This window comes from Bombina bombina, chromosome 1, assembly GCF_027579735.1.
Source record: "Bombina bombina isolate aBomBom1 chromosome 1, aBomBom1.pri, whole genome shotgun sequence".
NCBI lineage: Eukaryota > Metazoa > Chordata > Amphibia > Anura > Bombinatoridae > Bombina > Bombina bombina.
Genome location: NC_069499.1, coordinates 1,572,288,438 through 1,572,311,799, shown reverse-complemented (window position 1 = coordinate 1,572,311,799; position 23,362 = coordinate 1,572,288,438). Strand labels below are relative to the sequence as shown.

At 42.2% G+C, this 23,362-nt stretch overlaps 1 protein-coding gene across 1 annotated transcript in view; it reads left to right on the top strand.

The window, feature by feature from the left end:
- The window catches only part of STX8 (syntaxin 8), an 848,919-nt gene extending 846,901 nt beyond the window's left edge, over positions 1–2,018 (top strand). The window contains exon 8 of the mRNA XM_053710039.1: positions 1,149–2,018. Coding sequence (XP_053566014.1) covers positions 1,149–1,216 — 68 coding nt within the window. The 3' untranslated portion in view covers positions 1,217–2,018. The remainder of the gene's footprint in view (positions 1–1,148) is intronic.
- The last annotated feature ends 21,344 nt before the right edge of the window (positions 2,019–23,362 follow it).

Genomic DNA, 23,362 nt, shown 5'->3' with positions numbered 1-23,362 from the left:
GATATACAGGTATGGGCATATAGATATACAGGTATGGGCATATAGATATACAGGTATGGGCATATAGATATACAGGTATGGGCATATAGATATACAGGTATGGGCATATAGATATTCAGGTATGGGCATATGGATATACAGGTATGGGCATATAGATATACAGGTATGGGCATATGGATATACAGGTATGGGCATATAGATATACAGGTATGGGCATATAGATATACAGGTATGGGCATATAGATATACAGGTATGGGCATATGGATATACAGGTATGGGCATATAGATATACAGGTATGGGCATATGGATATACAGGTATGGGCATATAGATATACAGGTATGGGCATATGGATATACAGGTATGGGCATATAGATATACAGGTATGGGCATATAGATATTCAGGTATGGGCATATAGATATACATGTATGGGCATATAGATATTCAGGTATGGGCATATAGATATACATGTATGGGCATATAGATATACATGTATGGGCATATAGATATTCAGGTATGGGCATATAGATATACAGGTATGGGCATATAGATATACATGTATGGGCATATAGATATTCAGGTATGGGCATATAGATATACAGGTATGGGCATATAGATATTCAGGTATGGGCATATAGATATACATGTATGGGCATATAGATATACAGGTATGGGCATATAGATATTCAGGTATGGGCATATAGATATACATGTATGGACATATAGATATTCAGGTATGGGCATATAGATATACAGGTATGGGCATATAGATATTCAGGTATGGGCATATAGATATACAGGTATGGGCATATAGATATACAGGTATGGGCATATAGATATACAGGTATGGGCATATAGATATACATGTATGGACATATAGATATTCAGGTATGGACATATAGATATACAGGTATGGGCATATAGATATTCAGGTATGGGCATATAGATATACATGAAGCGGAAGTCATTATAGGTCACACATCAGCTATAGGGATATACAGGCATGTGAAATAAATGTACAGTACACAAGCTTGACCCTGGACAAGACAATATGATATAAATGTTATCTGAAGATGATCATTATTTGGTTTGGATTGTAGTTTTACTTTCTGATCTGTATATAACATTTGTCTTTTATCTTTCACAGCTATGTTGGTGGTCATTGTTCTTCTCCTCATCTCCATTGTGGTAGTGGCTGTATGGCCATCAAAGTGAACGGACCTCAGGGTCTTTCAGCCTCTTCCTGAGATTCTGTACAAAGCTGCAGACACCACCTGCTTCATCTCACAGGGTTTTGGCAGCTGGAACCCACAGGAAACTGCTGTCTCAGGGACAATGCCTTATTGACTGTCTTAGGGAGGCCTCATTGCTTAACACACCTGTGTATTATCTGCGATCAGAACCTAATTACATACTAATTCTATGAACTGAATCTGTAAACATGGCATCATGTCTTTTTATACCACTATAGGTCTTCTAGCCCAGCTCGGCTCCTTCTCATGTGACCAAGCAGTGTGGGAAGAGCAGACTAATACTGTGCCAGTGCATAACCCTCTCGCCAGTTACAGGTTGTAGAACAACATTCAGCATCGCTGGCCTCTGCTTTAGTGAGGGGTTTTATAGCTCTGCTCTCTTCCTATTGCAAACGGCTGTAATAATACAGTGCGTGCGATGATTTAAGGGCTGTATATCAATATAAAGAGACGGCCAGACCCACACCCTACCATTTAAGACATTGCGTTACCTGAAAACAGCTGTTTTATGCTCACTAACGGTCATGTGAAATGCAGCCCTGTATTATGCTGTTAGGAAAAATGGCACATTACAATCTAGGAACGTAGAGACATTTTGGGACAGAACAGTCTTTTGCATAGCCTGGTGCTGGGAAGGATATGATTCATATCTAACTGCTGATAACCTCTTACATGCCAATAGACTTTTTTGGGAGGAAATGTTATTCTCTCCATTTGGAACCTTTGTTAAGGAACAAATTCTTCTATTAAATGCCCTGAGTTCATCTGTGTCTTGCATTAATTTCATGTTTGTTTGTGAATTTGCTGTTAATGCAGGTTGACTAGTCAATAGACCGAAGGAATTCTGAGAAGATCACATACAAGTGTTAAGCTCTCGGGAGCATTCATTCGCCTGATGTACCAAGTATTCCAAGAGCCTTTCCCATGGCCTGGTATATTCCATATGGCAGGCACAGCACATTTACTAATAATCATCTTCTGACACATCTCAGCGTGAAATGAAAAACCTGCTGTTACAAAAAATAAAATAAGTCAACTGTTTAAAGCCAAAACATGAGTAGAAATGCAATACTAATGCTCACAATATATATTCTGTAATTATCTTAGCTGTTAAACAGATGTTCATTTGTTTTCAGTAATCATAACAAAGAGATGTCACTTCTGACTAATTAACAAAAAGTAATGTATTAAGTCATTAAAGAGATAATAAAAAAATACGTAATGCTATTCTGATTTAGTTGTGAGAGAGAAAGAAAAGAGATGGAGATATACAGAATAGTGTCTGTGAGCGATAGAGGAGTGAGTGAGCGATAGAGGAGTGAGTGAGTGATAGAGGAGTGAGCGATAGAGGAGTGAGTGAGTGAGCGATAGAGAGAGAGGAGTGATAGAGAGAGAGAGGAGTGAGGGAGTGATAAAGAGAGGAGTGAGTGAGCGATAGAGAGAGGAGTGAGCGATAGAGAGAGGAGTGAGTGTTTGTGAGCGATAGAAAGGAGTGAGTGTCTGTGAGAGATACAGAGAGGAGTGAGTGTGTGTGAGCGATAGAGGAGTCAGTGTGTGTGAGCGATAGAGAGAGGAGTGAATTTGTGTGAGCGATAGAGACAGGAGTGAATGTGTGTGAGCGATAGAGAGAGAAGTGAGTGTGTGAGCGATAGAGAGAGAAGTGAATGTGTGTGAGCGATAGAGAGAGGAGTGAATGTGTGTGAGCGATAGAGACAGGAGTGAATGTGTGTGAGTGATAGAGACAGGAGTGAATGTGTGTGAGCGATAGAGAGAGAAGTGAGTGTGTGAGCAATAGAGGAGTCAGTGTATGTGAGCGATAGAGAAGTGAATGTGCATGAGCGATAGAGACAGGAGTGAATGTGTGTGAGCGATAGAGAGAGAAGTGAGTGTGTGAGCGATAGAGGAGTGAGTGTGTGAGTGATAGAGAGAGGAGTGAATATGTGTGAGCAAAAGAGAGAGGAGTGAATGTGTGTGAGCAAAGGAGAGAGAAGTGAGCGATAGAGAGAGGAGTGAGTGTCTGTGAGCATTAGAGAGGAGTGTGTGTGAGCAATAGAGAAGTGTGTGTGAGCAATAGAGAGAGGAGTGAATGTGTGTGTTAGCGATGCATAGAGTAGTTAGTGTGTGTGAGCGATAGAGGAGTGAGGGTGTGAGTGATAGAGAGAGAGAGGAATGCGTGTCTGTGAGAGATACAGAGAGGAGTGAGTGTGTGTGTTAGCGATGCATAGAGGAGTGAGTGTGTGTGAGCAATAGAGAGAGGAGTGAATGTGTGTGAGCGATAGAAAGAAGTGAATGTGTGTTAGCGATGCATAGAGTAGTGAGTGTGTGTGAGGGATAGAGGAGTGAGTGTGTGAGTGATAGAGAGAGGAGTGAGTGTCTGTGAGAGATACAGAGAGGGGAGTGAGTGTGTGAGCGATAGAGAGAGGAGTGAATGTGTGTGAGCGATAGAGAGAGAAGTGAGTGTGTGAACGATAGAGAGAGGAGTGAGTGTGTGAGCGATAGAGAGAGAAGTGAAGGTGTGTGAGCGATAGAGAAAGGAGTGAATGTGTGTGAGCGATAGAGGAGTGAGTGTGTGAGCGAAAGAGAGAGAAGTGAGTGTGTGAGTGATAGAGGTGTGAGTGTCTGAGCATTAGCGAGAGGATTGTGTGTGAGCGATAGAGGAGTGAATGTGTGAGCGATATAGGAGTGAGGGTGTTTGAGCGATATAGGTGTGAGTGTGCGAGTGATAGAGAGAGGAGTGAGTGTGTGAGTGATAGAGAGAGGGGTGAGTGTCTGTGAGAGATAGAGAGAGTAGTGAATGTGTGTGAGCGATAGAGAAGTGAGTGTGTGAGCAATAGAGGAGTCAGTGTGTGTGAGCATTAGAGAGAGGAGTGTGTGTGTGAGCGATAGAGAGAGGAGAGAGTGTGTGTGAGCGATAGAGAGAGGAGTGAATGTGTGTGAGCGATAGAGAGAGGAGTGAGTGAGTGAGTGAGCGATAGAGAGAGGAGTGAATGTGTGTGAGCGATAGAGACAGGAGTGAGTGTGTGTGAGGGATAGAGGAGTGAGTGTGTGAGTGATAGAGAGTGGAGTGAGTGTCTGTGAGAGATACAGAGAGGAGTGTGTGAGTGATAGAGGAGTGAGTGTGTGAGCGATAAAATTAGCAGTGAATGTGTGAGCGATAGAGAGAGAAGTGAGTGTGTGAGCAATAGAGAGAGGAGTGAATGTGTGTGAGCGATAGAGAGAGGAATGAGTGTGTGAGCGATAGAGAGAGGAGTGAGTGTATGAGCGATTGAGACAGGAGTGAATATGTGTGACCAATAGAGAGAGAAGTGTGTGTGAGAGCGATAGAGAGAGGAGTGAATGTGTGTGAGTGAAAGAGAGAGAAGTGAGTGTGTGAGAGATAGAGAGAGGTGTGAGGGTCTGAGCATGAGAGAGAGGAGTGTGTGTGAGCAATAGAGGAGTTAATGTGTGTGAGCGATATAGGAGTGAGTGTGTGAGTGATAGAGAGAGGAGTAAGTGTGAGAGAAACAGAGAGGAGTGAGTGTGTGAGCGATAGAAAGAGGAGTGAGTGTGTGAGCGATAGAGGAGTGAATGTGTGTGAGCAATAGAGAGAGGAGTGAGTGTGTGAGCATTAGAGAGAGGAGTGTGTGTGAGCGATAGAGAGAGGAGTGAGTGTGTGTGAGCGATAGAGAGAGGAGTGAGTGGGTGAGCAATAGAGAGAGGAGTGAATGTGTGTGAGCGAAAGAGAGAGAAGTTAGTGTGTGAGCGATAGAGGAGTCAGTTTGTGTGAGCGATAGAGACAGGAGTGAGTGTGTGTGAGCGATAGAGGAGTGAGTGATAGAGGAGTGTTTGTGAGAGATACAGAGAGGAGTGAGTGTGTGTAAGCATTAGAGAGAGAAGTGAGTGTGTGTGAGTGATAGAGACAGGAGTGAATGTGTGAGCGATAGAGAGGAGTTTCTGTGAGCCATAGAGAGGACTGAGTGTATGTGAGTGATAGAGAGAGGAGTGAGAACTATAGATGAGTGAGTGTCTACGAGAGATAGAAGAGTGAATGTGTGTGAGCGATAGAGAGAGAAGTGTGTGAGCGATAGAGAGAGAAGTTAGTGTGTGAGCAATAAAGGAGTAAGTGTGTGTGTGTGAGCGATAGAGAGAGGAGTGAGTGTCTGTGAGCATTAGAGAGAGGAGTGAGTGTGTGTGAGCGATAGAGAAGTGTGTGTGAGCGATAAAGAGAGAAGTGAGTCTGTGAGTGATAGAGAGAGAAATGAGTGTGTGAGTAAGTGTGTGTGTGATAGATAGAGGAGTGAGTGTGTGTGAGCGATAGAGAGAGAAGTGAGTGTGTAAGCGATAGAGGAGTCAGTGTGTGTGAGGGATAGAGAGAGGAGTGAATGTGTGTGTTAGCGATGCATAGAGTAGTGAGTGCGTGTGAGCGATAGAGGAGTGAGGGTGTGAGTGATAGAGGAGTGAGTGTCTGTGAGAGCTACAGAGAGGAGTGAATGTGTGTGTTAGTGATGCATAGAGGAGTGAGTGTGAGCAATAGAGGAGTGAGGGTGTGTAAGCGATAGAGGAGTGAGTAATAGAGAGGAGTGAGTGTCTGTGAGAGATACAGAGAGGAGTGAGTGTGTGTAAGAGATAGAGAGAGGAGTGAGTGTGTGAGCGTTAGAGAGAGAAGTGAGTGTGTGAGCGATAGAGGAGTGAGTTTCTGTGAGTCATAGAGAGGAGTGTCTGTGAGTGATAGAGAGAGGAGTGTCTGTGAGTGATAGAGGAGTGAGTGTGTGTGAGCAATAGAGGAGTGAGGGGGTGTGAGCGATAGAGGAGTGAGTGTGTGAGTGATAAAGAGGAGTGAGTGTCTGTGAGAGATACAGAGAGGAGTGAGTGTGTGTAAGCGATAGAGAAGTGAATGTGTGTCAGCGATAGAGGAGTGAATGTGTGAGCGATAGAGAAAGGAGTGAGTGTGTGAGCGATAGAGAAGTGAGTGTGTGTAAGCGATAGAGGAGTGACTTTCTGTGAGCCATAGAGAGGAGTGTCTGTGAGTGATAGAGAGAGGAGTGTCTGTGTGTGATAGAGGAGTAACTGTGTGTGAACGACAGAGGAGTGAGGGTGTTTGAGCGATAGAGGAGTGAGTGTGTGAGTGATAGAGGAGTGAGTGTCTGTGAGAGATACAGAGAGGAGTAAGTGTGTGTAAGCGATAGAGAGAGGAGTAAGTGTGTGTGAGCGATAGAGAGAGAAGGCAATGTGTGTGACCGATAGAGAGAGGAGTGAGTTTCTGTGAGTGATAGAGGAGTGAGTGTCTGTGAGCTATAGAGAGGAGTAAGTGTCTGTGAGCGATAGAGAAGTGAATGTGTGTGAGTGATAGAGAGAGGAGTGAGTGTCTGTAAGAGATAGAGAAGTGAATGTGTGTGAGCGATAGAGGAGTGAGTGAGTGTGTGAGCAATAGAGGAGTGAGTGTGTGTCTGAGATGCATAGAGTAGTGAGTGTGTGTGAGCATTAAAGAGTGGAATGAGTGTGTGTGAACACGAGAGAGCGCAAGGAAATGAATAGCAAGATATGAAAGTGTACTCCGGAAACAGCAGATAAGAGTTCATTGTATTTAAAGGGACAATATTCTTCCACATCGGGGCTCTCTTTGTTCTGACGCCGGGGGGCCATCTTCTTTTTCTTCTTCAGCTCTCTTCAGGGAACCTTGGTCTTCATGCGGTCGCCGCCGCACACTGAAATTCTTGACGTGCGTAACCCCTATATCAAGCAAGAATATCTACAATCTAATTTATATATCCAATTCTTAAACTAATACTAATACATGACCATGCATTTTATTTCAAAGATTGTAGATATTCAATATTTGATATTAAATATTTAAACTGTTATGCATGCATATTGCATAATACTTTAAGTATTGCATACATATTAAAATGTATTTGTTAGATTGTTGTGTTTATTAGAGATAACATAGACATATATTTTAATATATATTTATGTTATAGTAGTCAGTAGCATTAAATTATATTTTTTACATAACAGGCATGCAGTTATGTAGAACTATAATATTAATTATACTGTCTTTAATAACAAATAACACAACAAGCTACATTAATTACATATTAATTTATATGCAACTATTTAAACAATATGAATTCTACATAACAATGCATCATTTTTAATATTGAATATGTATGTGTAGTATTTTAGCTTCTACAGTTTTAGGTTATGACAGTTTAGGGGTCAATGTTTAATTGATATGCATAGTCATGTACAATGCATATTGTTAAAGTATTGTATATTTATGTTTAAAATAATAGCAACTATTAAATCCCTTTTAAGATATCTCCAATACTTTAAATAGTCTAACTTGTACATGACAATACATATTTCTCTTGTTAAGTGTATCCAGTCCACGGATCATCCATTACTTGTGGGATATTCTCCTTCCCAACAGAAAGTTGCAAGAGGATCACCCACAGCAGAGCTGCTATATAGCTCCTTCCCCCACTGCCATATCCAGTCATTCTCTTGCAACTCTCAACTAAGATGGAGGTCGTAAGAGGACTGTGGTGTTTTATACTTAGTTTATTTCTTCAATCAAAAGTTTGTTATTTTTAAATGGTACCGGAGTGTACTGTTTATCTCAGGCAGTATTTAGAAGAAGAATCTGCCTGCGTTTTCTATGATCTTAGCAGAAGTAACTAAGATCCTTTGCTGTTCTCACATATTCTGAGGAGTGAGGTAACTTCAGAGGGGGAATAGCGTGCAGGTTTTCCTGCAATAAGGTATGTGCAGTTAAAATATTTTTCTAGGGATGGAATTTGCTAGAAAATGCTGCTGATACCGAAGTAATGAAAGTAAAGCCTTAAATGCAGTGATAGCGACTGGTATCAGGCTTATTAATAGAGATACATACTCTTATAAAAGTGTATTTTAAAACGTTTGCTGGCATGTTTAATCGTTTTTTACATATGTTTGGTGATAAAACTTATTGGGGCCTAGTTTTTTCCACATGGCTGGCTTGAATTTTGCCTAGAAACATTTCCCTGAGGCTTCCCACTGTTGTAATATGAGTGGGAGGGGCCTATTTTGGCGTTTTTTTGCACAGCAAAAATTACAGACACAGACATCCAGCTTCTTCCAGCATGATTCAGGACTTCTCTGAAGGGCTCAAAAGGCTTCAAAAGTCGTATTGAGGGAGGTAAAAAGCCACAGTAGAGCTGTGGCAGTTGTTGTGACTGTTTAAAAAACGTTTTTGTCATTTGTTATTCCGTTTTTGGTATTAAGGGGTTAATCATCCATTTGCAAGTGGGTGCAATGCTCTGCTAACTTATTACATACACTGTAAAAATTTCGTTAGTGTAACTGCATTTTTTCACTGTTATTTCAAAATTTGGGAAAATTTGTGTTTCTTAAAGGCGCAGTAACGTTTTTTATATTGCTTGTAAACTTGTTTTAAAGTGTTTTCCAAGCTTGCTAGTCTCATTGCTAGTCTGTTTAAACATGTCTGACACAGAGGAACCTACTTGTTCATTATGTTTGAAAGCCATGGTGGAGCCCCATAGGAGAATGTGTACTAAATGTATTGATTTCACCTTAAACAGTAAAGATCAGTCTTTATCTATAAAAGAATTATCACCAGAGGGTTCTGTCGAGGGGGAAGTTATGCCGACTAACTCTCCCCACGTGTCAGACCCTTCGTCTCCCGCTCAGGGGACGCACGCTAATATGGCGCCAATTACATCAGGGACGCCCATAGCGATTACCTTGCAGGACATGGCTGCAATCATGAATAATACCCTGTCAGAGGTATTATCTAGATTGCCTGAATTAAGAGGCAAGCGTGATAGGTCTGGGGTTAGGAGAGATACAGAGCGCGCAAATGCTGTTAGAGCCATGTCTGATACTGCGTCACAGTATGCAGAACATGAGGACGGAGAGCTTCAGTCTGTGGGTGACATCCCTGACTCGGGGAAACCTGATTCAGAGATTTCTAATTTTAAATTTAAGCTTGAGAACCTCCGTGTATTGCTTGGGGAGGTATTAGCTGCTCTGAATGACTGTAACACAGTTGCAATTCCAGAGAAATTGTGTAGGCTGGATAGATACTATGCGGTGCCGGTGTGTACTGACGTTTTTCCTATACCTAAAAGGCTTACAGAAATTATTAGCAAGGAGTGGGATAGACCCGGTGTGCCCTTTTCCCCACCTCCTATATTTAGAAAAATGTTTCCAATAGACGCCACTACACAGGACTTATGGCAGACGGTCCCTAAGGTGGAGGGAGCAGTTTCTACTTTAGCAAAGCGTACCACTATCCCGGTTGAGGACAGTTGTGCTTTTTCAGATCCAATGGATAAAAAATTGGAGGGTTACCTTAAGAAAATGTTTATTCAACAAGGTTTTATTTTACAGCCCCTTGCATGCATTGCGCCTGTCACTGCTGCGGCGGCATTCTGGTTTGAGGCCCTGGAAGAGGCCATCCAGACAGCTCCATTGAATGAAATTATTGACAAGCTTAGAACGCTTAAGCTAGCTAACTCATTTGTTTCTGATGCCATTGTTCATTTGACTAAACTAACGGCTAAGAATTCCGGATTCGCCATCCAGGCGCGTAGGGCGCTATGGCTTAAATCCTGGTCAGCTGACGTGACTTCAAAGTCTAAATTACTCAACAGTCCTTTCAAGGGGCAGACCTTAATCGGGCCTGGCTTGAAGGAAATTATTGCTGACATTACTGGAGGCAAGGGTCATACCCTTCCTCAGGACAGGGCCAAATCAAAGGCCAAACAGTCTAATTTTCGTGCCTTTCGAAATTTCAAGGCAGGAGCAGCATCAACTTCCTCCTCTTCAAAACAAGAGGGAACTGTTGCTCATTCCAGACAGGCCTGGAAACCTAACCAGTCCTGGAACAAGGGCAAGCAGGCCAGAAAGCCTGCTGCTGCCCCCAAGACAGCATGAAGGAACGGCCCCCTATCCGGAAACGGATCTATTGGGGGGCAGACTTTCTCTCTTCGCCCAGGCGTGGGCAAGAGATGTTCAGGATCCCTGGGAGTTGGAGATCATATCTCAGGGATATCTTCTGGACTTCAAAGCTTCTCCTCCACAAGGGAGATTTCATCTTTCAAGGTTATCAGCAAAGACCTCCTAGTAATGGGAGTGATCAATCCAGTTCCGCGGACGGAACAAGGACAGGGTTTTTATTCAAATCTGTTTGTGGTTCCCAAGAAAGAGGGAACCTTCAGACAAATCTTGGATCTAAAGATCTTAAACAAATTCCTCAGAGTTCCATCATTCAAAATGGAAACTATTCGGACCATCCTACCCATGATCCAAGAGGGTCAGTACATGACCACAGTGGACTTAAAGGATGCCTACCTTCACATACCGATTCACAAAGATCATCATCGGTTCCTAAGGTTTGCCTTTCTAGACAGGCATTACCAATTTGTAGCTCTTCCCTTCGGGTTGGCCACTGCCCCGAGAATTTTTACAAAGGTTCTGGGCTCACTTCTGGCGGTTCTAAGACCGCGAGGCATAGCGGTGGCTCCGTATCTAGACGACATCCTGATACAGGCGTCAAGCTTTCAAATTGCCAAGTCTCATACAGAGATAGTTCTGGCATTTCTGAGGTCGCATGTGTGGAAAGTGAACGTGGAAAAGAGTTCTCTATCACCACTCACAAGAGTCTCCTTCCTAGGGACTCTTATAGATTCTGTAGAGATGAAAATTTACCTGACGGAGTCCAGGTTATCAAAACTTCTAAATGCTTGCCGTGTCCTTCATTCCATTCCACGCCCGTCAGTGGCTCAGTGCATGGAAGTAATCGGCTTAATGGTAGCGGCAATGGACATAGTGCCATTTGCGCGCCTGCATCTCAGACCGCTGCAATTATGCATGCTAAGTCAGTGGAATGGGGATTACTCAGATTTGTCCGCTCTACTAAATCTGGATCAAGAGCCCAGAGATTCTCTTCTCTGGTGGCTTTCTCGGGTCCATCTGTCCAAGGGTATGACCTTTCGCAGGCCAGATTGGACGATTGTAACAACAGATGCCAGCCTTCTAGGTTGGGGCGCAGTCTGGAACTCCCTGAAGGCTCAGGGATCGTGGACTCAGGAGGAGAAACTCCTCCCAATAAATATTCTGGAGTTAAGAGCAATATTCAATGCTCTTCTAGCTTGGCCTCAGTTAGCAACACTGAGGTTCATCAGATTTCAGTCGGACAACATCACGACTGTGGCTTACATCAACCATCAAGGGGGAACCAGGAGTTCCCTAGCGATGTTAGAAGTCTCAAAGATAATTCACTGGGCAGAGTCTCACTCTTGCCACCTGTCAGCGATCCACATCCCATGCGTAGAGAACTGGGAGGCGGATTTTCTAAGTCGTCAGACTTTTCATCCGGGGGAGTGGGAACTCCATCCGGAGGTGTTTGCTCAACTGGTCCGTCGTTGGGGCAAACCAGAACTGGATCTCATGGCGTCTCGCCAGAACGCCAAGCTTCCTTGTTACGGATCCAGGTCCAGGGACCCGGGAGCAACGCTGATAAATGCTCTAGCAGCTCCTTGGTTCTTCAACCTGGCCTATGTGTTTCCACCGTTTCCTCTGCTCCCTCGACTGATTGCCAAAATCAAACAGGAGAGAGCATCAGTGATTCTGATAGCGCCTGCGTGGCCACGCAGGACCTGGTATGCAGACCTAGTGGACATGTCATCTCTTCCACCATGGACTCTGCCTCTGAGGCAGGACCTTCTAATACAAGGTCCTTTCAATCATCCAAATCTAATTTCTCTGAGACTAACTGCATGGAGATTGAACGCTTGATTCTATCAAGGCGTGGCTTCTCCGAGTCAGTCATTGATACCTTAATACAGGCTCGGAAGCCTGTCACCAGGAAAATCTACCATAAGATATGGAGTAAATATCTTTATTGGTGTGAATCCAAGAGTTACTCATGGAGTAAGGTTAGGATTCCTAGGATATTGTCCTTTCTCCAAGAGGGTTTGGACAAAGGCTTATCAGCTAGTTCTTTAAAAGGACAGATCTCTGCTCTGTCTATTCTTTTGCACAAGCGTCTGGCAGAAGTTCCAGAAGTCCAGGCATTTTGTCAGGCTTTGGTTAGGATTAAGCCTGTGTTTAAAACTGTTGCTCCCCCATGGAGCTTAAACTTGGTTCTTAAAGTTCTTCAGGGAGTTCCGTTTGAACCCCTTCATTCCATTGATATTAAACTTTTATCTTGGAAAGTTCTGTTTTTGATGGCTATTTCCTCGGCTCGAAGAGTCTCTGAGTTATCTGCCTTACATTGTGATTCTCCTTATCTGATTTTTCATTCAGACAAGGTAGTTCTGCGTACCAAACCTGGGTTTTTACCTAAGGTGGTTTCTAACAGGAATATCAATCAAGAGATTGTTGTTCCATCATTGTGTCCTAATCCTTCTTCAAAGAAGAAACGTCTTTTGCATAATCTGGACGTAGTCCGTGCCTTGAAGTTTTACTTACAGGCTACTAAAGATTTTCGTCAAACATCTGCCCTGTTTGTTTGTCGTTTACTCTGGACAGAGGAGAGGTCAAAAAGCTTCGGCAACCTCTCTCTCCTTTTGGCTTCGGAGCATAATACGCTTAGCCTATGAGACTGCTGGACAGCAGCCCCCTGAAAGAATTACAGCTCATTCTACTAGAGCTGTGGCTTCCACCTGGGCCTTTAAAAATGAGGCCTCTGTTGAACAGATTTGCAAGGCTGCGACTTGGTCTTCGCTTCACACCTTTTCAAAATTTTCAAAATTTGACACTTTTGCTTCTTCGGAGGCTGTTTTTGGGAGAAAGGTTCTACAGGCAGTGGTTCCTTCCGTTTAAGTTCCTGCCTTGTCCCTCCCATCATCCGTGTACTTTAGCTTTGGTATTGGTATCCCACAAGTAATGGATGATCCGTGGACTGGATACACTTAACAAGAGAAAACATAATTTATGCTTACCTGATAAATTTATTTCTCTTGTAGTGTATCCAGTCCACGGCCCGCCCTGTCCTTTTAAGGCAGGTCTAAATTTTAATTAAACTACAGTCACCACTGCACCCTATGGTTTCTCCTTTCTCGTCTTGTTTCGGTCGAATGACTGGATATGGCAGTGAGGGGAGGAGCTATATAACAGCTCTGCTGTGGGTGATCCTCTTGCAACTTCCTGTTGGGAAGGAGAATATCCCACAAGTAATGGATGATCCGTGGACTGGATACACTACAAGAGAAATAAATTTATCAGGTAAGCATAAATTATGTTTTTGTCATGGAGATGAGGTAAACACCGGAGGACCAGCAAAACCTTTCCGGCCTATCCGGGCTCTTGAAACTCAGTGCTGGACTGCAATTGAGCCAATTGAATAAGGTGCAAGAGATCAAGTCCGTCTTTTAGTATGTCGTCTGCAATTTGATGAGGCACCTAGATATACCACTTGTTTGGGTGCTACCTTCTGGGAGGAATGGGGGACCGGATTTGAAGTGTCCCCCATTCTCCCAGAAGGTAGCACCAGTGATCGGCCTCTGGCGTTTTAGCGCATCTCAGGGACACATTATTTAATTATTGATGATAACTTTAGCAACATAGATTCATAATTATTACGGGGAGTTTAGGATTTATAGTTTAGTTTATTATAGTGAGTTATTTTTTTGAAAGTAGGCAGTTAACTGGGGTGTACCATGGGAGTGTTGTTTACACATGACATCAGTGTAAACGGTATTAGGGACTTAGCTGGGCGTTCCAGGAGTGTGTTGGTTAAGCCTGACATAGGTGTAGGGGGTCAGGGGAAGTTAGCTGGGCAGTGCAGGGGGAGTATAGGATAGCCGTAACATAGTTATAGGCGTTCAGAGGGAGTTAGCGGAACGTGCTAGTGGGAGTAGCAAAGTGCAGGTTGCGAGGAGGTTAGCGACTGGCGAGACAACATAGCCTGAGCTAGTTAGTGTAGATGTTGTAAAACTTAGGTCCCCATGGCAATATTTGAAGTGTGCCTACACAGAAACTAATTATAGTTTCAGTGAGCATGCTGTTTGAGCTGTGTAGGCCCACTTCGAATATGCCCCCCTCCACAGTAAAATGCCAACGAGCAGCGATGTGGGCGATTACATCACGTTCCCTTTGACTTCTATGGGAGAGACATCCCTGTTGCTGGCATCACTCAGACACGCCCTTATTTTAATATTTTTACTATTCTGTCGATGTTTTGAACATCAGGGCCTTAGAGAGAACAATGGAATTGTAACATTATAGTACATCTCTGTCACAGCCCCCCACTGGGAGAATTGTTTTATCCAAACCTCATTTTTGTATCCAGAACTTAAAGGGACAGTAAACATTGTTCAAGACATGACACTGAAGTACTATAGAACATATTTTTTTATAAGGAATATAGTGAAGCTTTTTCCAAAATTGTATTTATTCTTACCCTTACTTGAAATTAATTAAATGATATATAAGGTAATTAATCCTATAATGTTTAGAAAAATTATATATACTAAAACTTCTGCAAGTATATGAACTCCAGAGCTGATGTACTATTTAATTTAATAAAATTCACTTCTGTTCCACCAAAGACTGAATCTGTTTAAAGTACCCAGTGGATAGGAGAGTGGAAACGTGTGTTTTATTGGTTTCTCTGCAGATTGCACAATACACCAAAATGCCATAACTTGTGTGTCACCTGCTATATTAATGAATTGATGTTGGGCACAAGTTTTCTCAGGTTTTTCACTGGAGACCCACCTTTTACCTTGTGGTACCTGAGCACTGACAGTGCACATAATCTTCCTCCAATTATATAACTAGTACTTTATTCAGGAGTTGGTGTTGTAAGGAAGAATTTCTTCCATTGGTTAATATTTTGTCAACTGTCAGCTCAAAAATGTAGTTTCTCATTTTAAAATTAATAAGCTGATGTTTGTTTAAAGGGTTAACACTGATTTAAAAAAAACAACCTTTTTTATTTGTCTTAAACTTTTCAGTTACGTATTTGTGCTACTGCTTCTACCAAAATCATAGAGGCTATTTTGTTATTTGCAAGAACTAGCTTTTCACCTACTCGTTGTAGACCGGATACATTGGGTTATGTACTTGCTACTAATTTTCATTGACTAATAGGTATTGTTATGTCAATAAGCATTTGTATCCAATGAGCATTATTAGGAAGTATACAATTGCTAATGCTCTATTAAGAAAAATTTAAACAGCTTTGAAGTCTTCATTTTGCCTTTTGTACAAACTCTTATTTTTTTTTTATTATTTCATAATGTCCTTTTAAGTATTTAGTACCCATGAAAAAAACAGTGCAATTGGTTCTCTCTATATACATCTGTTGCCACCAATGATGTGCTGGATCTTCCAAAACCTACATATATATATATATAGACGGATTTGCTCATCTATACTTACAAATTGTTGTGTCCAACAAAGATGTCTGAATTTTGTATTGGCCAAAAGACCAGAGACAATAATAAAACTAGTTGTCTCCACATGTATTTATCACACTAATATTCTGCAAATAGATCATTTACTTAATGGAAGGCAAGTAGTCATCCCAGCTTTTTCACATGGTTATTTTATGGTACAGAACACATTTGTATTACCGATTCATTTTCTTCACATTGTGTAAAAGCCTCTGAACAATTCTCAACCTTTTCATGCCTTTGACGTCAGAATACACTTTTTGTTATTGGTATAGCCTTTATTTTCCAATAATTGCTTAATATATGTAAATGGTTTCTGCTTTCCTACAACTTATGGACGATATTGTGCTAAAATATTTGCTTTTAGAACTTGACTACGTAGTCAAGCACCATTTAGCCACTTGTCATTGTATATATTTTAGTTTCTTGATGTTTATGTGGCAGTAACATCTGTTTTGCCTTATCGCTTCCCAACTTTTAAATCATCTGAAATAATTACTTCCAGGTTCGTTCCGTTCCATGATGCTAGAGCATAATAACTAAAACCTATTTGTGTTTTGTATTTTGATTTTCCAAAGGTATTTGCCAAAGTGTGCTAAGTTCAAGGTGCACAAAAAATTAATATTAAAGGGACAGTCAAGTCCAAAAAAAACTTTCATGATTCAAATAGGGCATGTAATTTTAAACATCTTTCCAATTTAATTTTATCAATAATTTTGCTTTGTTCTTTTGGTATTCTTAGTTGAAAGCTAAACATAGGAGGTTCATATGCTAATTTCTTAGACCTTGAAGGCCACCTCTAATCTAAATGCATTTTGATATTTTTTCAATACTAAAGGGCATTAGTTCATGTGTTTCATATAGATAACATTGAGCTCATGCACATGAATTTACTATGGAGACAGCTCTGATTGGCTAAAATGCAAGTCTGTGAAAAGAACTGAAATAAGGGGGCAGTTTGCTGAGGCTTAGATACAAGGTAATTACAGAGGTAAAATGTATATAATTATAACTGTGTTGGTTGTGCAAAACTGGAGAATGGGTAATTAAGGGATGATCTATCTTTTAAAACAACAATTCTGGTGTTGACTGTCCCTTTAACAAACTTTATTTCTTTCTTTTAAGATGGTGAGAGCCCAAAAGCAAACACATGTGGGATTAAAGGCCAGTCCTATAGGAGGAGGCAAAACACCAAACACAATAGAGCTTTAATCCCTCACACTTTCCCATGATTCCTCAATTGTTTGCCTCCAGCAAGGAGGATGGTGAAGCGTGAAGTGCTTATCTACATGTCAATTGAAATGGGTTCTCTAACTGATCTGGGACCCATTATCCTCCTCTGAGTACCTACAAACAGGGCAGAGGAGTGGCTAGGAATTCAGCTAGGCAGTGAAAATGTTCTCTCAGTGCGGAGATGGCACCAGCCTCCAAGGTGCAGGTAAAATGTTAACATGCTCGCCAATCCCCTGGTCTACAGTGTACTGCTCCTTACAGATCCCTGGCACCATACTTGCACTGCTTTGGATGGACCCATCTTCTAAAGCAGACTTCTGTTGCTAAGGTGCTGACAGGTAAGTACCATGCACCTTCATAGCCCACAGGACTATAAGCATGAACTGTGGCAAACCTAGCCACTTCTGGACTATAACGTAAGAAAGGTTGTCTGTGACAGACCCTTCGGTCAGGACTGAAAGTGTTAACTTTATTTTCTAACCACAAGTGGCTGGCTCCAGCTACAATCTAATTAATGCTTAGCATTCTATTGTTTGATCACCTCCAGAGAGAAACGCCTAAGTGATAAGGAGAGTCAAGAGTGTCCTGTGGTTGAAGTGTTTAAGTAATATAATCCTATTGTATCATGTCAAGGGCGCTTCTCCCTTTTATCTAATGTACAACATTCTTTCCACCCCCATCTGGGGGGGGGGGGGGGTCAAAAACCTGTATAAATCTGTATGCTGCCTTCAAATAAAGTGTTATTCTGTTTAAAACCTGAAAACTGGCTGGGTTGTGAACTGCTGATTCCCTATGCAGGACATTGTTCCCTGGTGTTAACCCTTGGTATCCGGTTGGTACCGTTACAATTGGTGGCAAGCGACGGAATGAACCTTATCGCCCAGAAGAGCAACTACACAAGCCAGTAACCTCAGGAAGAGGGGGATTACTACAATACTGACTAAGATGGAAGGAGTACCAGGGACCGAAGTGAATGGAGATGGATTATTCTAAGCTAAAGAGACAAACGTAAAAGGAACTGCTAGAAGCCAGGGGAAAGATAGGCAGCAGCAAACCCAAGGCTATATTAATTGCTGAGCTGATGGAGGGAGACAGAGCTCGCAGCGCTACGCCTCCAGCAGCCATGGAGGAGACCCTATACCAGAGGGAAATGAGGACCAGGCTGGAATTTTTACCCCAACCTGTACCACGGGATATGCTATCCGTGGTAATGGCAGATGTGCAGGAGTACGTGATGGCACACAGTCCGCGGAATGCATCCTCCCGAGCAGAATCCATTTTGGACGCACTCAGCAACCCAGTAAGACCCAAAATCCCATACCATGCATTTAAAATGTTTTGTGAGGAGAAGGATGAGATTGATGGGTATTTACAGGATTTTGAGAGACTGTGCGAGTTACATGATTTGGAGCAGTCCGTATGGGTGCCGGTGCTAGCAGGCAAGCTAGCCGGTAGGGCAGCGGAAGCGTATCGCGCTGTACCCAGGGAGGACAGCAAGGATTACGCTAAAGTGAAGAGAGCGATCTTGGAAAGATATGCCATTACCTCAGAGGCATACCGGCGCAAGTTTAGAGGCCTGCGCAAGCCAGAAAGAGATTCCCATGCAGAGTGGGCCCACAAGCTGGATCAAGCATCTCAGGGGTGGATACAGGCCAGCCAAGCTACCACCATGGAAGAATTGCGACAACTGATGCTGTTGGAGCAATTCTTTAACGGCTTGTCCCCAGAAGCCCAAGAATGGGTGAGAGATCGAAAACCCCTCACCTTAACCGAAGCAGCCAGATTAGCAGACCAGCATTTTGATGCCAGGAGGCACCATGGATCCCGCTAATGTTAACCCTGTGACTACCCAAGCCCAGTCCCTCCGGGAAGAGACGCTTCCATGTTTGGGGTGGGGGCAGTACTGAGCCAAGTTGGAGCAGATGGCGGAGAACACCCCGTAGCTTACTTGAGCCGAAAGTTGTTGCCCCGGACATCCCCAAGCCGATCCGTTGGGATCAGACTGTGTATGCCGGCTTGGTTCTGGGGGAGCATTGTGGCAAACCTAGCCACTTCTGGACTATAACGTAAGAAAGGTTGTCTGTGACAGACCCTTCGGTCAGGACTGAAAGTGTTAACTTTATTTTCTAACCACAAGTGGCTGGCTCCAGCTACAATCTAATTAATGCTTAGCATTCTATTGTTTGATCACCTCCAGAGAGAAACGCCTAAGTGATAAGGAGAGTCAAGAGTGTCCTGTGGTTGAAGTGTTTAAGTAATATAATCCTATTGTATCATGTCAAGGGCGCTTCTCCCTTTTATCTAATGTACAACATTCTTTCCACCCCCATCTGGGGGGGGGGGGTCAAAAACCTGTATAAATCTGTATGCTGCCTTCAAATAAAGTGTTATTCTGTTTAAAACCTGAAAACTGGCTGGGTTGTGAACTGCTGATTCCCTATGCAGGACATTGTTCCCTGGTGTTAACCCTTGGTATCCGGTTGGTACCGTTACATGAACATGTTCAAGTGATTCACGTAGCCTGGTGACACAATTACATACATTTCTTTGTTCCCCTGAGGGGGTAAACCCTTCTGTGCCTTTTATACTGTATATTTCTCAGCTGTGTGGATAATTTGGAAGCAAATTTACTCAGTCATCAGTACCTTCACCCCTGAGAATGGTCTTTGAATTTAGTGGTATTCCAAAATATTGTGAATTGTTGGGGAATGCAAGAAGATCATCTGAGTTCTGTGCTCTATCTTGTGATTCTCCTTAACTAATTTTTCATCAGGGTAAAGCAGTTTTAATAACAAGCTACTTTTTACTTCCTAAGGATTTTTCTTCTGAAAACATCAATCAGGAAATTGTAGTCCCCTCTCCGTAGTAAGGGCCATGACATTTTATCTTCTACTGCAATCACCTTGCCAGCTTGGCTTAAAGCTATGATTTGCAAAGCATACCTATTAGTGGGGAAGTCACCCCTGAACATATTACTGCTCATTTACCAGAGCAGTCGCCACCTCTTGGGCTTTTCCATTGAGTGGATTATCAAGGCAGCTACTTAGTCATCTTTACATACCTTCACCAAATGCTACCATTTCAACATATTTGCCTCTTCTGAGGCTCCATTGAGTGGATTTTCAAGGCAGCTACTTAGTCATCTTTACATACCTTCACCAAATGCTACCATTTCAACATATTTGCCTCTTCTGAGGCTCCATTGAGTGGATTTTCAAGGCAGCTACTTAGTCATCTTTACATACCTTCACCAAATGCTACCATTTCAACATATTTGCCTCTTCTGAGGCTCTATTGAGCGGATTTTCAAGGCAGCTACTTGGTCATCTTTACATACCTTCACCAAATGCTACCATTTCAACATATTTGCCTCTTCTGAGGCTCCATTGAGTGGATTTTCAAGGCAGCTACTTAGTCATCTTTACATACCTTCACCAAATGCTACCATTTCAACATATTTGCCTCTTCTGAGGCTCCATTGAGTGGATTTTCAAGGCAGCTACTTAGTCATCTTTACATACCTTCACCAAATGCTACCATTTCAACATATTTGCCTCTTCTGAGGCTCTATTGAGCGGATTTTCAAGGCAGCTACTTGGTCATCTTTACATACCTTCACCAAATGCTACCATTTCAACATATTTGCCTCTTCTGAGGCTTCTTTTGGTCGTATAGTTCTACAGGAAGCAGTGCCTGTTTGGTACCTCTGCCTGTCTTAACGTTTTCCCATCCTTTTTCATGGTGGTCTTGTGGACCTTACATCTTGAGTATAGTATTCCACATGTGATGGCTCATGGACTCTCACCATCTTATGAAAGAGAACCAAATTATGGTTACCTGATAAATTAATTTATTTTATGATGGTGAGAGTCCACGATACCGTGGTTTTTCTATAACAATTGGCAGCAGTACCAGTTTGCACATTTTTTACCCTGCTTTTCCTTTCTTATTTTCTTCTTTTTCTTGGCCATAAAATTGTTTAAGGAATTATGAGACTGTGGGAGGGAAGTTCTGTTGTGTGGGGTGTTTTGCCTCCTTATGTAGCACTGAACTTGAATCCCACATGTGATGGCTCATGGACTTTCACCATCATGAAGGATATTAATTTATCAGGTAAGTATAACATTTTGTTTATAATTGGAAACTCAAACTCTCTCTCCAAAATGGATCCGAATGATCGAGTGATCTTATGGCATGAATGAAAATATGTAGAGGAAACAAATATTGTGTTATAAGCATTCCTCATGCATGAAGTGGTGACCCATGCAAGTTCAGATTTGTCTACTTGTCCAAGTGATTCAGAAGAGAAATTAACAAACGGCTAGATTACGAGTTTTCAGCGCTATAGGGAATTTAACGAGCACCACAAAAGCGTAGTTAATTCACCTCCCTATAGCGCTGCTATTATATTAGTTTTTAAAAACCCGGCTTGTGCGGGCGATATGGTGGCTTTGAGCTACAAGCGCTGCTTTGACGTGCTCATGCATGATTTCCCCATAGACATCAAAGGCGAGAGCCGGCAATAAAAAAGCCTAACACCTGCAATCGCGGCAAAAAAAAGCTCTGTAACGCAGCCCCATCGATGTCTATGGGGAAAGAAAAAGTTACCTTTAAACCTAACACCCTAACATAAACCCTGAGTCTAAACACCCCTAATCTGCTGCCCCTAACATCAACGTCACCTACATTACAGTTATTAACCCCTAATCATCTGCCCCTAACATCGCCGCCATCTAAATAAAACTATTAACCCCTAATTTGCCGCTCTCGATATTGCTGCCACCTAAATATACTTATTAACCCCTAATCTGCCGCTCCCGATATCGCTGACACCTAAATACACTTATTAACCCCTAATCTGCGGCTCCCGATATCGCCACCACCTACATTAGTTATCAACCTCTAATCTGCCGTCCCCGATGTCACCGCCACTATACTAAAGTTATTAACCCCTAAAACTCTAGCCTCCCACATCACTAACACTAAATAAATATATTAACCCCTAAACCTAACCCTAATGTAACCCTTATTAACCCCTAATCTGCCGCTCCCGATATCGCCGCCACCTACATTAGTTATTAACCCCTAATCCGCCGCCCCCAATGCCGCCACTATACTAAAGTTATTAACCCCTAAAACTCTAGCCTCCCACATAACTAACACTAAATAAATATATTAACCCCTAAACCTATCCCTAACGTAACCCTAAGTCTTCAAGACATCCGGCGCGGAGCATCCTTTTCTTCAGATGGTCGCTAAAAAAATTATGTTTCCCTTTAAGTGACGTCATCCAAGATGGCATCCCTTACATTCCGATTGGCTGATAGAATTCTGTCAGCCAATAGGAATTAAAGGGGAAAAAATCCTATTGGCTGAAGATGGACCCGCTCCGTGCCGGATGGATGAAGATAGAAGATGCCGTCTGAATGAAGACTTCTGCCCGCTTGGATGAGGACTTCTGCCCGCTTGGATGAAGACTTCTGCCGCCTGGATGAGGATGGATGTCCGGTCTTCGAAAACTGTAAGTGGATCGTCGGGGGTTAGTGTTAGGTTTTTTTAAGGATTTATTGGGTGGGTTTTATTTTTAGCTTAGGGTTTGGGCAATGTAAAAGAGCTAAATGTCCTTTTAAGGGCAATGCCCATCCAAATGCCCTTTTCAGGGCAATGGGTAGTTTAGGTTTATTTAGATAGGTTTTTATTTGGGTGGTTTGGTTGTGTGGGTGGTAGGTTTTACTGTTGGGGGATTGTTTGTATTTTTTTTTACAAGTAAAAGAGCTGATTTCTTTGGGGCAAGAGCTATTGGCAGTTTAGTGTAGGCTAGGTTTTTTTTTATTTTGATAAGGCTATTAGATTAGGAGTAATTCATTTTTATTTTTGATAATTTCGTTTTTTATTTTGTGTAATTTAGTGTTTATTTTTTTTTGTAATTTAGATAATTGTATTTTATTAATTTAATTTATTTTATTTGATTGTAATGTTAGGTTTTAGTGTAAGGCAAGTTAGGTTTTATTTTACAGGTAACTTTGTATTAATTTTAGCTAGGTAGTTAGTAAATAGTTAATAACTATTTACTAACTAGTCAACCTAGTTAAAATAAATACAAACTTACCTGTGAAATAAAAATAAAACCTAAGCTAGCTACAAACTATTATTTATTTTGTAGCTAGCTTAGTTTTTATTTTACTGGTAAGTATTTAGTTTTAAATAGGAATTATTTAGGTAATAATTGTAAGTTTAACCCCTTAATGACAGAGGACGTGCAGGGTACGTCCTCAGAAAAAAGGCAGTTAATGCCTGAGAACGTACCCTGCACGTCCTCGGTGTGGAAAGCAGCTGGAAGCGATCCTGCTCGCTTCCAGCTGCTTTCCGGTTATTGCAGTGATGCCTCGATATGGAGGCATCCTGCAATAACCTTAGATGGCCATCCGATGCAGAGAGAGCCACTCTGTGGCCCTCTCTGCACCGGACATCGATGGCCGGTATCGTTGGTG